The sequence below is a fragment of the Corythoichthys intestinalis genome, chromosome 10 (assembly GCF_030265065.1).
Source record: "Corythoichthys intestinalis isolate RoL2023-P3 chromosome 10, ASM3026506v1, whole genome shotgun sequence".
In the NCBI taxonomy this organism is placed as follows: Eukaryota; Metazoa; Chordata; class Actinopteri; order Syngnathiformes; family Syngnathidae; genus Corythoichthys; species Corythoichthys intestinalis.
Window position 1 is genome coordinate 8020685 of NC_080404.1, and position 18011 is coordinate 8038695.

The 18011-nt window shown below is 38.4% G+C and overlaps 1 protein-coding gene across 2 annotated transcripts in view; it reads left to right on the forward strand.

The window, feature by feature from the left end:
- Window positions 1-17859, forward strand: part of LOC130922813 (peroxisomal N(1)-acetyl-spermine/spermidine oxidase-like) — a 29031-nt gene extending 11172 nt beyond the window's left edge. The window contains exons 2-10 of one of the 2 annotated variants that reach the window (XM_057847946.1): window positions 1464-1640; window positions 1718-1848; window positions 1914-2095; window positions 8318-8493; window positions 8565-8734; window positions 8942-9027; window positions 15570-15682; window positions 15773-15927; window positions 16003-17856. In XM_057847946.1, coding sequence (XP_057703929.1) covers window positions 1464-1640; window positions 1718-1848; window positions 1914-2095; window positions 8318-8493; window positions 8565-8734; window positions 8942-9027; window positions 15570-15682; window positions 15773-15927; window positions 16003-16155 — 1343 coding nt within the window. In that variant the 3' untranslated portion in view covers window positions 16156-17856. Of the gene's footprint in view, window positions 1-1463; window positions 1641-1717; window positions 1849-1913; window positions 2096-8317; window positions 8494-8564; window positions 8735-8941; window positions 9028-15569; window positions 15683-15772; window positions 15928-16002 lie in introns of both variants that reach the window. The other variant, XM_057847947.1, reaches the window with a different exon arrangement.
- Window positions 17860-18011: the final 152 nt, after the last annotated feature.

Genomic DNA, 18011 nt, shown 5'->3' on the forward strand with positions numbered 1-18011 from the left:
CATTTTTGAAAAGTACCGGCTTCGAGCCTCTACTGACAGCGTTTCCCTTTTAATCCCACCATGACTTTGGTTGTTTAACATAATTCCTGCAAAAAAACTATCCCACGGTGAAGTAAACGGCAAGATTAGTTACAATCCGCGTTGAGTCTGCCAAGCCGAAGTAAGTCATGTTGCCAACATGGCGAAGTATCCAAACAATGACTTTAGGGCTGTCCCAAACGACTAATTTTCTCCCGATTAGTGAGCCGACTATTTTTACGATTAGTCGACTAATCTAATAATTAATTTTTAAATTTAAAAAAAAAAAACTAATTTAGCAATGAAATTTTTGTTGACGCTTATCAATTAAAAAAAAACATATTGGAACACTCAAATCATTTATTAAAGTACAAATAAACACGTAAATAACTATAATAAATCACAAATAAACAATGAGTTCAAATGCTGATAGAATTAACTAGTGTAGCATCCCGATTGAAAAGATGGTCTCTTAAACTGATGGTTTACAACTTTTATTCCATCCTTGATGTAAACACACTGTAAGAGCTACAGTGCACACAAATAAAGCAACACAATTAGAAATTAACAAAAACTTTTCACCTTTTTCCTTTTAAACCTTATTTATATATCAATGAATTGCCTATATGAATTGCCTTTACCTTATTACCTTATCATTGACAATCTCTCCCTTGAGTGCAATCACTGTATATACTGTATATATTTATGACCTTTTAACCTTATATAATTTTCTATACCATAAAATAAACCATAACATGAAATAAACCTTTCAATTAGCATTAAGAACAATACTAATAGCACTTATAGGCCCATTGTCAATGAAACATTATTATTTAGTAAGGCGACAGCACCCTCTGGTGTACAAAAAATGAAAAAAAAACAAAAAAACCTTACAAACTGCGTGAAGGCGCTTGAGGTGTTTATTCACGGCCGACGTGCAGCCAAGCTTGGCACTGAAGAGACAGGACAGAAGAGTGTACTCTCCTTTGTTTCTTTGAAATAAGTCAATGTTTTGGACACTCTGGTGCGCTTTTTTTGGCTTTGTGCCGCTTTCCCCGCTTGCAAACAGAGCATCCGACATTCTAACTTTCCACGCATATATTTTTTAACCCTTCATTAACCGTCGACGGCATGTTGTGCTCGTCGACGGATTTACGTCATCGATGACGTCGACTACGTCGACTAGTCGGGACAGCTCTAAATGACTTCCCATTCCTTATCGGTAAATGTTAGGCAAAAATGCTCTCAGCAGTTCATTATAATGTCCAAAATAGGTCAAAAGATTTATCTTTAGGTTTTGATACTATTTTGCTCTAAAATGCATTTTGGTGCTACTTTGAAAGCAAGAATATTGAGCCGTTTTTGTATAAGCTCCAGTATAGAATCCAATATGTCTGCCGAAATCCCTACCAATGGCTGTAGCAACTGTTCTTGTGTGTGTCTAGGCGATAACATAGTGGAGATTGGGGCCAACTGGATCCACGGGCCTTCCGAGGAGAACCCGGTGTTTTGTTTGGCACGGCAATATGGCCTGCTGGATCCAGATGCCCTCACCCCGGAGAACCAAGCGATGGACGTTAGAGGACATCCTCCATGGATCCCCAATGTCTTCACCAGTTCAGGTCACTCTTGAGAAAACATTTGAACATCTTTTCCCAAACAAACAAGGTGTGAACTCATGTGGTACTCCTATGGAAAGGTCGCAAGTTGAACTTCGAGGATGTTTACCCCGCTGTGGAGATGTTTGGTGAGCTTATGGAAGAGAGTGCAGAGTTTCTGGAGAAGGGCGGAGAACCCTGGCCCAGCGTAGGCCAGTTCATACGTGCGGAGGTATGACCGTCATATCTGTGTTCAACCCTATCTTGACAGTAAAGTCATATCTTATGTGGGTGCAGGTGTTACAAAGATCAGCAGAGAAGTGGAAAGAAGACAATGCAAGCTCCTTGAAGCGCTCTATGATCAGCACCATGTTAAAGGTGGAGTGTTGTGTTAATGGTACTCACAGCTTGGATGACCTAGGCCTGGGTGTGAATGGCCTCTATAAAACTATTTTGGGACTTGACTGCACCTTCCCAGGGTTTGTCACCAACCTTTTATACATGTGAAACACAAATTGTGCATTGTAACTGAAGTACTTCATTTTCCCAGCAATGCATGCATGTACCGTAATTTTCGGATTATAAACCGCTACTTTAAAAACTTTAAACCCTCATTTTGAATCATGTGGCTTAAAGTCCAGCGCGGTTCATTTGTTGATTTATTCGGGTTAATGGGTAACACTTTATTTGATAGCAGCATCATCATAGGTGGAGTTTGAATTTTGGGGGAGGGGGGGCAAAACATGTTAATGACCCTGAAACACAGTGTCAGCAATAAAATCGCTGTAATTTACAATATGTATATATCTATATACAACAATGATGAGCAGCAGTATTTGCCCCCCTTGAGATTTTGCAAGATCACCCACTTAGAAAATACAGGTCTGAAATTTCAATCATAGATTTATTTCCATTTATAGAGACATAATCGTAAAAAAATCTGGAATTTACATTGTATGAGTTTTCAATAATTTATTTGTAATTTAGTAGGGTTCATGAGTTTTTGTACCCCTGAGAAAATCGGTGCTAACATGTAGTGCAGAAGCCTTTGTTTGGAATTACAGAGGTCAGATGCTTTCTGTTGTTCTTTTTCACATATGGAAAAAGGAATTTTGGCCCATTCCTCCACACAAATCTTCTCTAGACCTATCAGGTTTCGGGGCTGTCGTTGAGAAACACGAAGTTTCAGCTCCATCCAAAGATTTTCTATGAGATTGAGGTCTGGAGACTGGCTAGGCCACTCCAGAACCTTGATATGCTTTTTACGCAGCCACTTCTTGGTCAGATGGGCTGTGTGCTTCGGATCATTGTCATGTTGGAAGATCTAGCCACGACTCATCTTCAAGTCTGACTGAGGGAAAGAAGTTGTGGCTCAAAATCTGACAATATATTTCACTATTCATTCTCTGCTTTATAAAGTACAGTCGTCCTGTTCCCTTTGCCGAAAAGCAGCCCCAAAGCATAAGGTTTCCACCCCCTTCTTCACAGTGGGGATGGTGTTCTTGAGATTGTACTCTTCTTTCTTTTTCCTTTACACATGACGAGTAAGGTTTGCGCCAAAAAGTTCTACTTTGGTCTCATCTGACCACATGATTTTCTCCCATGACCCTTCTGCATCATTCAGATGGTCCCTGGCAAATTTCAGACGGGCCTTCACATGCATTGGCTTCAACAGGGGAACCTACTGAGCAATGCATGCTTTTTAAACCATTGCACTGTTGTGTTCTACTGACAGTAGCAGTGCATCCAGCTCTCTTCAGGTCAGTGACCAACTCCTGCCGTGTGGTTCTAGGCCGAGCCCTCACTTTTCTCATCATAAGTGATGCCCCACGGGGGGAGATTTTACATGGAGCCCCAGTCCAAGGTAGATTATCAGTCATGTTTAGCCTTTTCAATTTTTTAACAATTGCTGCAACTATTGATTTATTCTCACCCAGCTGCTTCCGAATTGTCCCATAGCCTTTTCCAGCTTTATGGAGCTCAACAATTTTTTCTCGGGTGCCTTTCGAAACCTCTCTGGTCTTGCCCATGGTAGCAGGCTGATTATGACTGACTGTGGGGTGCACAGGTGACAATAAAGAGCTCAAACAAGTGGTGGGTGGGTAGTTACTCATGGGGTAAAGGTAGATTTTTTTTTTATTTTAAGGTAGACTGACAACCCTTTGAGTGTCATAACTATTGCTGATTCTCAGAGGTTCAAATGCTTATGAACCCCAGTAAATCACAAATAAATTAATAAGTCATACGAGTTCCGGATTTTTTTTTTTACATTGTCTCTATAAGTGGAAATGCAATTATGATTGAAATTTCCAATCTCTTCCTATTTTCTAAGTCTGCGAACTTCACAAGAAGTGCAAATACTTTTGCTCATCACTGTATGAATATGTATATGGCGGAAAACACTCCGACATAGACGTCTATGACTCGGGTGACTTGTAGTTCCGCTCTGCTACCCCCAATTTGGCCAAATTTCAAAGTTGTCCTATATGCATTTGTGATATATCATTGGAAAGCTTAAAATCCCAATTTTCTGGGGGAAGAAAAATTTGAAAAGGAGGGAACTTAAAAAATATGTATTTAAACCCCTAAACCCTAACTTGAGGTGAGAGCATAATTAAAGACACAATGATTTTAACGAGATATTATAGCGTTCTTACCTTTTTTGGATCACAAAACTCTGTGTAGCATTTTTCAACGAGTGTCAAGACACAGCTTTGAATGGCCACAGGTGGACTTTTTGAGGATTTTATGGGTGAAACACGGTAATATAACAAGGGTCACAATGCAGAATTCGCAGACATCAAGGAGTGGTCGAGATTTTATTTTTCAAATATTTAACCTTTTTGACATTTTTCCCCCCATTTTTTCTTTGTTTGGATCCATAATTTATCATATAAAATATCCAGGAAAATGCGACAGTAACCGAAAAAAAAAAAAATGCAATTAAGCGATAGTTATTGGGTAGGTACTGTATCTGTGACCTATTTACAGACACTATTTTTTTCATTGTAATGTAATTTGTTTAAAAGTTTAAAATATGCGCGTGAATAATTTTATAAAGTCGTTTTAAAAAAAAATAAAAAAATTGTTAATTAAATAGTAGAAATTAATTAATGATTCTAAGCTAAAAAAAGATAGACATTTCGAATAATAAATATACCGTATTGGCCCGAATATAAGACGGTGTTTTTTGCATTGAAATAAGAATGAAAAAGTGGGGGTCATCTTATATCCGTGGTCTAGACGTTATACCCATTCCTGACGCTAGATGGCGCCAGATATCATTGAAGCGATGTTCTGTCATGACAAGGCTCAGCTACTCTCAAGTTTAACCAGTTTGCATTCTTTTATTGCAGTGTTTTTCCTTATTCAGATTTGTTTCAAGACTACAGTTAGTTAGACTTCACTTTGATGGTTAATGCAGTTATTGCAATTTTGTTGTTTAACACAATAGATTGGTTTATTTACATTTCAGAAACCAGAAGCCATTCATTTACGAATGTGATTGCACTTTATGTATTTAAATGTTCAGATATTAAGATTTGAATGAGGCAAAATAACATGCTTTTTCTCTCAAATATATTGTTCTATTCATTTGTTTCGGATGTACTGTAATTATTTTTCTGTATAAAAATGAATTAGGTGTTCAAAAAGTCTTTTTTCAAACTTGAGTCTTGAAAAGAGGGGGTCGTCTTATAATCAGGGCCGTCTTATATTCGGGCCAATACGTTAATTACTTTCTTTTTAAGGCTGGGTTGAAACAAAAGCAGTTGCGCGGTCTCCAGGGTAAAACTCGGTTGTGCGGTGTCTCTAAACGGGGGTGTCCAGGGTAAAACGGACAAATTAAAAATAGTTTGGGGCTTAATGCGCCATGAGACTTTTATGGCAGCATATTGACATATTGTTCGATCAAACAACAGTTTCTTTAACTTCAAATACAGCAGTTTATTTTAAAGAGGGGTACAAGAGCAGAAACTGCTTTTTCAGCCTTATCGGTGTTTTCCGCCATTTAGGCTATATGTGTATATATATATATATATATATATATATATATATATATATATATATATATATATATATATATATATATATATATATATATATATATGTATATATATTAGGGCTGTCAAAATTATCGCGTTAACGCGCGGTAATTAATTTTTAAAATTAATCACGTTAAAATATTTGACGCAATTAACGCACATGTCCCGCTCAGAAAGTATTCTGCCTTTTGGTAAGTTTTACAGCAAGGCTTTTTGCGCTGTCCAACAGCGAACTCTTGTGGTCGCTTTGCGACATGGTTTATTATTTTCTTTTTTTCTTCATTATGGCTGCACGACGTCTCGGGCTGATAATGTTGTGCTTATATGATCCTTGGTCAAGATTTGTCCGTAAGTATGGTTGTTGTAAAGAATGTACATATTATGTTAGTAAGCGAAATGTTATATTTTTTGTATGAGACGCTTTTTGTTTATGTTTAGTGAACCTGTATAGCGTGCTAAGCTAACGTTGTTGCTAATGCAATGCTGTGTACTTTTTTGTTGTTGTTTCACTACGGTCTAAAGAGGACAGTGGTTTGAGGCCATTTTATTAATAAATCAGATGAAAAAGGAAGAAGTCTGATTATTAAGGCGTCGTTCACTAGCTGTCTAGCTTTGGAAAAAGTAGACGCTTCGGAGTGAGGACAGCATAGACAGATTTAAATGACAGTAGAGTGAAATGCCCACTACAGTCCTTATGTACCGTATGTTGAATGTATATATCCATCTTGTGTCTTATCTTTCCATTCCAACAATTTATTTTACAGAATATATATATAATTTACAGAAAAATATGGCATATTTTATAGATGGTTTGAATTGCGATTAATTACGATTAGTTAATTTTTAAGCTGTAATTAACTCGATTAAAAATTTTAATCGTTTGACAGCCCTAATATATATATTTTACATACCTGTCAAGTTGTACGGTTTCGTCATAATTTGTACAAGTGAGCACTAATTTTTAAATGTTTACGCCATACGTTCAAAAGCTACATTTTTCGTGCATTATGTTGTTTTATTTTTCCGGATTTTGTCACCGTTTTGGCAACGAGACAGTGTGCATTACTATGCGTTACTACTTTGGTTGAATGACGCGAGAAAAGTCAGAGACACGGAGAGAGAAGAGCAGGAGTGGGAAGAAGGTAAGACTGTTGTGACGCTGTTGCAAGCGCAATGTTAGGCTAGGTGGACCCAATATTTCCTGACTGTAGCCAACAGCCTACAATCTACGCCCAATTGATGCTACACTATAAGCCTACGAGTATATCACATGCATATAGAACTACATGCGAAATGACAGACTCGGCGGCGTTAGTAAAAAGCCGCCATTTTAAAGCAGTAGACTTCTCAGAAAGGCTCTGTTGTAGTGAACCTTCCTAGCGAACCGAAGTAACTTTTGATCTTAAAATACTCTTAAATCTTGACTTGAAACTATCTTTAAATGATGAAACAGTTTTAAAAACTTTCACATGTCGAAAGTAAACATAAGGAAACTAATGCAAAACCGGGAGCTTTAACTTTAACAGGTGATTCACAACATTAAATGACTTCCAAACATAGCAAAGGTTACTATGTTTTCTTTCTTTTTTTTTTTGAAAAATAAAAAAACATGAAATGTAACACCAGTTACTTTGCCAAGTAACTAATTACTCTTACATTCAGGTAACTGAGTTACTAACTCAATTACTTTTTGGGAGAAGTAATTTACAACTGTAATTAATTACTTTTTTAAAGTAAGATTAACAACACTGGCCATAAGGATGAAGTCTGCAGAATGAAAAGTGACAAAAGCGGAGGTTTTATTCTGTCAATTTGTTGCCGGACACAATTTGTATTGCTGATCACTTCTCAGAACTAGCAAAAAAAAAAAAGTTCCCTGACTCAAAGATTGCATCGGTAAGTTAATTTTATCAATTGACCTTTTTAATTTATAATTGGACACACTAACGAACTACCTTCAAGTCAAACTGAATTGCGAGCTGAATTGCAGCCATCAAAAGATATTATAGAAATTGCCAAAAGTGCTAAATACAATTTTAACAAAAGTCACTGTTAAATTTTAGTAATCATGATGTAGCTGAAGATATTGATTGTTCTTTGATTGCACCAGGTTATGTGTGAATATTTGTTTCATATTGCACGCTATATAAAACGTTGTAAGATTAGTCGCCAATTTGCAAGGGCATATGTCACTATTTGTAAGATTGCCAACGGCCTCAGGTTGACAGGTATGATATTCTGTATATCCGGCAAATTTTGTCCCTTAACTCCATTTATATCCAGTTCGATTGCATTCAAAAGTGAGATAATTTGCCAGTTGCCCCCAAATGATATCTGTCATAAACATTCATTAATGCTCTTGACAGTGTCATTTCATAATCAAGACGGTCTTATGACGCCGCTGCCAAATGAAGTGTTACCGGTTGACATCTTGTGATGTAAATATCCCGTAATACAGTGAGGACAGCTACGACTCATAGTCCGGTGCGGCTTATCCATGAACAAATCCCGTTTTCGTGTCAAAATTGGTGAATGGCAGTTTATATACAGGTGCGCCTTATAGTCCGAAAATAAAGGTATTAGTAAATAAAAATCTATATATCACACCCAAGTATCCATCTCATACTGTATTATGTTGTATTCTGTATCTTATTTCAGAGGTTACGAAGGTCTAGTAAGAAACCTGATGTCGGAGATGCCCGCTGATCTGGTGACCTACAACCAGCCTGTTCGCTGTATCCACTGGAACAACTCTGGCAAGAAAGACGTGAAAGTTGAGTGCGAGGACGGGAAGATGGTGGCTGCTGATCACGTGATTGTCACAGTTCCTTTAGGTATTATCACACTTCATTGGTTTGTTCCTTACGAAATAACTTTCAAATTGTACCCTTTTCTTTTTGGTCAGGTTACTTAAAGAAGCACTTTACCTCACTGTTTCATCCTCCTCTTCCTCTGCACAAAATGCTTTCCATCCAGAGGATGGGTTTTGGTACCAACAATAAAATATTTGTGGAATTTGATTCACCCTGGTGGGATAAAGACTGCCAGGTCATCTATATGGTGTGGGAAGATGAGGTTAGTCAATGAATGAAGCTGTGATTTTACTATTTCTTCTGCCTTATCCTAGTATAATTTAACAAAGTGTCAATTCAGAACGTTATCTTGCTGGGCAGGATTGCAATAATGTACTGCTGTAAAAATGTGTCTAATTATTACCTATCGCTGCATCTTTGATAAATAATCTTAACAACCTAAAGCCTAATCTGTCATCACATTGTTCAGGACGCCATGATGGACCAGGTGAATGATATTCCAGGATCCTGGATAAAGAAATTGTTCGGCTTTACTGTGTTGAAACCTACCGAAAGGTCAGCAGTCTTGGTTCTTACGGGTGCGAGAAGGTTCTTCAGGATGGCCTTTTGATTATATGTCCATGATAAATTTACTCGGAAAATTTTAATTCATTTAATTAACCCTATCATGCTATTTTTTTTTTTAATTTCTTTTTTAAAGCGTTATTGTTACATTCATATAAGACATCAGTCTCAAACTTGCAGCCCACAGGACAATATTCCCCCCCCCCCCCATTTTAAATCTAATTCCAGTATTCGTGTTGCCCGCATGTATTTTACAACGGGAGGGAAAAAACTATATATCCACTACTGTTCAAAAGTTTGGGGTCACTCCGTTTTGAAAGAAAAGCAGTTTTTTTCAATGGAAATAACATTTAACTAATCAGAAAAACACTCTATACATTATTAATGTGGTAAATGACTATTCTAGCTGGAAACGTCCGGTTTTAATGCAATATCTACGTAGTTTTGGAAAGAGGCCCATTTACAGCAAACATCACTCCAGTGTTCTAATGGTACAGTACATTGTGCTTGCTAGTTGCCTTAGAAGGATAATAGATTATTAGAAAACCTTGTGCACTTATGTTGGCACAGCTCAAAACAGTTTAGGGCAGGGGTCCCCAACCTTTTTTGCACCACGGACCGGTGTTATTTGGGTCTTTTTTTCACGGACCGGTGTTCTGACAAATTTTGCAACCCATCAAAAATTGCAACGATTCGGTTCTGCGCATGCGCGTAACGTTAAACATGGCCGGCAATGCAGCGATTCCAAAGTAAACGCTACAAACTTTCTTTAAAGAAAGGAATATTAACTTAAGTTTGATCATGGAAGGACATGTAGAAAAGCTCTCCTCAGATACATCCTGCCATGTTAGCTGTACACAACAACTGCACACGACTTCGCCTTGTCGTTAAGCATTAATTAAGAAGCCCGCTTCACAAAGATACGATGTTGGAAATTGTAGCAAGGTTTTCAATGCATCGTAGCGATGTCCGGGTATTCCGGAATGACTTTAATCCAGAACCTCGGTAGAGTTGTTGTCTCAAATGTACGTTTAGGGTCGCCGTCATTGGCGATCTCTGCAAGCTGAGCCTCCTGTTGCACAGACATGCTCGAATCACTCGGTTTATTCACAAACGGGTCACGAATCCACTCCTTCGCAGTTCGTGGGTGTTTGAGGTTGTAGGCTCATCTTCTGGCTCGTCAGGTGCCCTTTTCGCCGTAAAAAATATCTCCAAAGACGTCTGTTTTCCAGTCATCTTCGCTCGTGTGGGGGCTAATTATTTCCGGGAACAAATGTGCTGCGCCCGAGGCCTGGTAATACGTTATTATCGAGGAGAAGCGCACATAGATATATTATATACACAAAACAAGATGTACTGCTAACAGTCCAATCAAAGGATTTCTATGATGACCTTCTAATCTATCCTGTAGTATTATATGTAGAGTAGACAGGGATATTGGTGTGTTAAGCAGGGACACAGGGTTAATTCGGCCAGAATGCGGTCGTTAATAAATTATTATTTCCGTGCGGCCCGGTAGCACCCGGTAGCACCCGGTACCGGTCTGCGGCCCGGCAGATGGGGACCCCTGGTTTAGGTGGTTAGAGAAGCTATAAAACTGATCTTCCTTTGAGCTAGTTGGGTATCTGGAGCATCACCTTTGTGGGTTTGATTAAACTCTCAAAATGGCCAGAAAAAGATAACTTTCATGTGAAACTTGACAATCTGTTTTTAGAAATGAAGGCTATTCCATAAGAGAAATTGGCAAGAAATTGAAGATTTCCTATAACGCTGTGTACCAGTCCTTTCAGAGAGCAGCACAAACAAGATCTAACCAGAGTAGAAAGAGAAGCGGGAGGCCCCGCTGCACAACCGAGCAAGAAGACAAGTAGATAAGAGTCTGTAGTTTGAGAAATAGATGCCTCGCAGGTCCTGATCTAGCAGGTCTATCATTAAATAGTACCCGTAAAACGCCAATATCAATGTCGAAAGTGAAGAGACGACTCCGGGGTGCTGGCTTTCAGGGCAGCGTGAACAGAGGAAGATGGGAAAAAAGTGTTATGGACAGATAAATCATAATTTGAGGTGTTTGGACTTTGGATCAAAGAGAAGAACATTTGTGAGATGCAGAACAACTGAAAAGATGCTGGAAGAGTGCCAGATGTCATCTGTCAACCATGGTGAAGGTAATGTGATGGTCTGGGGTTGCTTTGGTGCTGGTAAAGTGGGAGATTTGTACAAGGTCAACACGATTTTAAATAAGGAAGGCTATCACTCCATTTTACAACGCCATGCCATACCCTTTGGCCAACGCTCGATTGGAGTCAATTTCATCCTGCAACATGACAATGACCCAAAGCACACCTCCAAATTATGCAAGAACTATTTAGGAAAGAAGCAGGCAGTTGGTATTCTATCTGTAATGGAGTGGCCAACACAGTCAACAGATCTCAAACCCATTGAGATGTTGTGAGCAGCTTGACTGTATGGTACGCAAGAAGTGCCCATCAAGCCAATCCAACTTGTTGGAGGTGCTTCTGGAAGCGTGGAGTAAAGTTTCTCCAGATTCCCTCAACAAATTAACAGCTTGTATGTCATTGGTCTGCAAAGCTTTTGAACAGTAGCGTATATACTGTATATATATATATATATATATATATATATATATATATATATATATATATATATATATATATATATATATATATATACTTGTATTGCTCCTTTCCAGCATCATGATCATGGCACTCAAAGCGACGCAGCATCAGGCGCTACGTGGGGTTCAGTATCTTGCTCAAGGATACATAAAGCGAGGTTACCAGGGCGGGAGATTGAACACACAACCTCTGGGTGTGTATATACAGTAGATCTATAAAGGGTGGGGCAGAGCAACTTGCTTATTTGAATTTGGTGCCCTGAAGCGATGGTTTCTCTGAGGATGGTAGGGATTAAGCCTGAACGATATATCGTTTAAACATCGCCATCGCGATGTGCGTGTGCGCGATAGTCCCATCGCAAGCACGTGCGATAGTTTTTCTTTTTTTTTGATCCACATACGCCTCACTTTCTGGTCTGCGCACAGCCTCCTACCCTCCCTCTCCCAGCCTTTTGATCCTCTCAGTCACTGCAGCACAACATTGGCTTTGATCTGGCCAAAGAATCAGACTTCACACAGGCATCTGTCAATCATCGTTTAAGTTGTTAAACAGTTGAAAGGAAGCCGCGCTGGAATGAATGTGTGTACTGTGGGGACGTTGGAGACATTTAAATGCCAGAAGTGATCATGAGGAGTTTGAAATGTCTACATGTCACTTCAACGGTCACAGCTAAAGTAGATAAACAGAAAGCATTTAATAAAGCCAAGCATTTATCTGCTACAGTACTTAAATTGCTATCTGTTCGTTTGGAGTGTTTAACATTGAATCAAGGATTCTAGAAGGACATACATAACTAATTCAGATTGGTGACATTATACGAACATACCTGTATAATATCTGGTGAGCTTTTTCACCCTTATTGACCCACTATTGCACTCCTTCATACTTGTTCAGTTCTTCAATGTTTCTAATAACTAGTATTTTAGCATTTTCGGGTGGGCCATTAAGTTTGATATATACTTTACAGTTCATAACCCAAGTATTCTGAATTTTGTTTTGCTTCCTTAAGATTCTTGCTTTTTTGGCGATATCAGCTTTTCTTTTGATTAGATGGTGATTTAGATAGACATTAGTACCTTTAAGCTTTTTTCCTTGTTTCATCAGAGCTACTTTGTTCTTCCTGTTTGTGAATCTCATGATCACTGCTGGTAGATTGTTCACTTTCATGGGAAGAGGATGGCACGCTTCAATCGAATTGGTATCCACGTGTATGTTTCTTGATGCAAGGAAAGCCATCACCTGCTGTTCTGCAGAGCTGCTGTCCGAGTCACTTATTTGCACCTCTTTATTCTTGTTAAAAAATGATTTGGTTGGACAGTTATGTTTAAAACTTATCATAATTATGAAATTTGAAGTGCTTAAAAACCATTTATTTATATACATTTTTAAAATCACTTTGGGGGGGAAAGTGAGAAAAAAACATGGACATTCTTATATGTATCTCTTTCCAATGCTAAATCTGAATAAATACATTGGGCACAAAAAACACACACAATTTTTTTTTTTTTAAATGGGGGGGGGGGGGCTACTTCGCAGTTTTTCACCTATCGCGGCGGGTTCTGGTCCCCATTAACCGCGAAAAACAAGGGATGACTGTACACTGTGGTGATGGTGAGTCATCTAAAGGCTTTCCAAACAGCTATTTAAGTCATCTTGTGAAATTTTCTTGAAAAAAAAATGTATACATTTTTTTTAATATCGCAATATATTATCGCAATATATCGCAAACCCAAAAAAAATCGCGGCAATAGTTTTTTCCAATATCGTTCAGGCCTAGACTAGGGATGGACTTTTTTGAGAGGGTGGGGCTTAAAGTTTGGTTCTTAATGTGTGTTATTTATTTTGTGTTTATTTTTCAAGAACCCCAGTGAGCATCACTGAGTGGACGAAGTTGGAACGCGCTTTCACTGTTGAGGCATTTTTTTCAAGCGGTCGCTCAATCGTCACAACGCAACGTACATTTTGTAGACTTTTCAATATTGCCCCCCCGTGGTCGTGTTCCTGGCCGGCAGTCGATTGTAGCCTGGCCTCCCACGAACAGCAAGGACACCCCAAAACATTGACGCATTGAGACAATCTGTTTTGAGATCTCCCCGACAGTCTGCCCGCAAATACGCATCTGCTCCTGGATTGTCTGTTTGTTATGTGAGACGAATCCTCCATGATGAATTGTAATTTAATACCTACAAAACAGCTATGGTGCGGGAATTTAATCCATGCAATTTTAATGCTCGTGAAAATGCATGTGAGGCATTTTGGGAAGCCGGGTTTCTTTTTCTTTACGTTACCAGTTACCCTGAAGTTGTTTGCCCATGAAACAATCGACTGCCAGCCAGGAACACGACTACGGGGGGCAATATGAAAATTTCTATGGAATGCGCGTTGCAACTAGAGCTAAAACAAATACTCAAGTAACTCGAGTTTAAAAATTGAGCTGAGTAACTTTATTCGCCTCGAGGAGTCGTTTAATTTTGCCAGCTCTAAGCATCACGTTTTGCGTGGACTAATTTAATTGCGGAACAACGCGCTGACGTCACGTCTGTAGAAGAAGAAGCAATAATACCCGATTGCATCTGACAGCCGCTACAAACTATGCCAACGTTTCTACAAACTACGGCCGCACAATGCTGCATCTCAGAGATGTCACATGTATACGGAACTAGATGCGACATGAAAGACTTGGCGGCGCTAGCAGATGTATATAAAACTAGATGCAAAATGACAAACTTGCCGGCGTTAATAAACAGCCTCCATCTTAAAGCAGTAGACTTTTCAGCGCTAATAAATAAGATTAACTTTACTGTACCTTGCTAACGTAACGTTAGCCCTGCGGAGGGCTAGGTTTCTATTAATTATGACCACTGTCGATGCGTGGGTAATGTGTCATACATACAGGCTTTATTTAATCTGTAAAAACCCAGCGCTGTAGAGAGATGAGAGTGTAAAATAAAAATATTATAAAGCTCCCTGTCATTGTTGAATAAAACACATAGTAGCACTGGTGCCTAATGTGCTCCAATACATTACAATACAATAAATGTATGATACCTACTATCGTACATTTATTTTGAACACTGCAAAAACTCAAAATCTTATCAGGACTTACAATTCAGACTAATTTAAAACTAAACTAGCTTGACACAAATGGAAATTTAATTGAAACATGTAGGGAAAACACTTAACTTTTAAGTGATTTGTGTTATCAAGTGTAATGACATTTTAGGTAAAAAATACGATTTTTTAAAAAAATATATAAGATCTAGAAGTTTTTTGAGTGAAAGCTGTGAATTTGTTGGGTTTTTTTCTAGTCACATCTGAGATGCAATTGTTGGCTGTTTTCATTAATGTACATCGAAAATAAAGACATTGATAGTCTGAAAGTCTTCAATATTAGGTGAAATGTTGTTGTTTTTTCCTGTATATTTACTCTTTACTTAAAAAAAAGTTTTATCCGATAACTCGATTAATCGGTTGAATTTTCAGTCCAATACTTGAATACTAAAATATTCGATAGCTTCAGCCTTAGTTGCGTCGATTGAGTGACCGCTTGAAAAAAAATGCCTCAACAGTTAAAGCGCCACATGTCCACTCCATGATGCTCCCTGGGGTTCCTGAAAAATAAACACAAAATAAATAACGCATGTTAAGAACCAACTTTAAGCCCCACCCTCTGAAATAAATTCATCCAGTTAAAGGTTGTGTGTCTGTGTGTGTGTGTGTGTGTGTGGGGGGGGGGGTTGTGTGTCAGGATATTTTAGTACAGCTATATGGTTGCCCTCTATTGAAAACCAGACAAAATGCTATATTCTGGCCTCTTCACAAGTTCACACACCTTCTGAAACTGTGCATGTTGGATGAATTGAAAATGGATTTTTAAAAAGTCTTTTAAACCCCCAGGTTTGGCCATGTTTTATGTGGCTGGATTGCTGGGCATGAAGCAAGTTACATGGAGACATTGTCTGAACAGGAGGTCCTGAATGCTGTCACACAACTCGTGCGCAGGTTCACTGGTGAATGAGTAACATTCTCTTTTTGTTTGTTTTTGCTTTGCTGCACAATCTGGATGTTTTACAGTTATTCTGGCGTTGTGGGTTTTTTAGGTAATCCCATTATCACTCCACGGAGAGTCCTAACCTCCAAGTGGTTTCACGACCCCTGGACATGCGGATCGTACAGTTATCCTGCAATAGGTTGCTCATTGCAGGATATTGAGAACATGATGGAGCCTTTGCCATCCAAGCAATCACTCTCACAAGTACTGACATATTAAGCAGTTTTTATTTAATGTAGATATTTACTCCCCAATGGCAAACTGGTGTGTCGTTTCCAGCCGCTGCAGGTGTTGTTTGCTGGAGAAGCGACTCATCCCTGCTACTTCTCCACTGTGCATGGAGCTCTTCTCACTGGCTGGAGGGAAGCTGACAGGCTCCTCGCTCATTATTCCTCTACTCAGCCAGCACAGCCACCCAAGTCAAAGCTTTGAAGGAAATGTGCTGTTTAGACATGCACGTTTTTTTTATTTCAATGTAGCTTGATTTCAATGTTGATACAGATTAATATATCTACTGTAAGAACAATTGCCGCCGCTTCGGATGCCAACATTAGATTTGAAAGAATGAGAAATGCAACCCCCTTTTCACATCAGTTAAAAGGTTTACTACATAACTATCTGCACTACTACACTCATCATTCAAGTACAGTGTTATTAAGCTTTACACACAGCTACAAGTCTGTCTATAAGCCATTCATATACTGTTTGAAGTTGTGTGTTCATAACATGTAATTATTGGGTCTCATTTCAGAGTATGATCATAATTTCTTTTTCATTAAGATCTAATCTAAGAAAAATATAATGTTCTATTTTGCTTTGAGAGTTTTGCATTTTCACATCTAAATTCTGCCAATATTCCACTGCATTTGATCTTACCATCACCATTATGTTTGTCTCAACCAAGGGCGTAGGTTTGGTCTCAACATTGACATAACAGCATAACCTGCATGGACACTTTTTGCTGGGGAGGGGACGTTAATAAGACCAAACACATTAGGTGAACGAGGGTCAGGGCTACATTTCTCACAACTACAGTGGTATGAAAAAGTATTTGAACCTTTTGGAATTTCTCACATTTCCATTTATATCCCAGTGCGGCTTATCTATGAACAAATGTCGTTTTCGTGTCAAATTTGGTGGGTGGCGGCTTTAAGTCAGGTGCGCCTTATAGTGCGAAAATTATGGTAAAACAATGGCCAAGAATGGTGTTCATGGGAGGACTCCATGGAGGAAGCCACTGCTGTCTAAAAAAAACCTTGTTGCTTGTTTAATGTTCGCAAAAAAGGCGCTTGGACACTCCACAGAAGTTTTGGCAAAATATTTTGTGGACTGATTAAACCAAAGTTGAATTGTTTAGGAGTATCACACAATGTCATGTGTGGAGGAAAAATGAAACAGCTCACCAACATCAACACTTCGTCCACACCGTGAAGCATGGTGGCGGGAGCATCATAATTTGGGGCTGTTTTGCTACCTCATAGCTTGGACAACTTGTAATCATTAATGGAAGAATGAATTCAAAAGTTTATGAGGATGTTTTGCAGGAAAAACCTGAGGCCGTCTGTCAGACCTTTGAAGCTTAAAAGAGGACGGATGCTGCAACAAGACAATGATCGAAAACACAAAAGTAAATCAACTTCAGAATGGTTTCAGAAGAACAAAATACACGTTGACACGAGAATGCCAATACTTTTGTTCGACCCATTTTTGAAGTTTTGTGTAAAATGATAATGATTTAATTTGTTTTCCCATTCTCTTTTGTGTTATTTCATTGCAAGCAAAACAAATGAAGATATTATTACCAAACCATTTGTAATTGCAATCATTTTCAGGGAGAAACTGAGCATTATCTGACAGAATTGCAGGGGTGCCAATACTTTTGGCCAGCAGTGTAAATGCAAATTTACGAGTGAAAAAAACCTATGTTTACTGCCTTTCATAACGAACTCCTTTCCTCTCCTTTACTAAAAGCCTTGAAATAATGAACAGTAAAATGCGCTGAAACATGTTAATTTTTTTGTAAAATATGACTTAGAAAAATACCCTTGCAATTTTATTGTTATTATTATTATTTTTTCTTTTTTCTATACTCTGTATCCTATAGCATGCACCGGTTCAAAGTTGTCATAAAAAGTACAAATACGTATGAGCCGAATTGTTTTTATATTTGGTTCTGTTTTGTACTAAAAAAAAAATAAATAAATAAAAATATTTTTAAAAAATAACTTAATGAGTTGCAGTTCATTTAGTGATCTGCAGTGGGCAGCGATACGCGTTCTCTTCAGTTG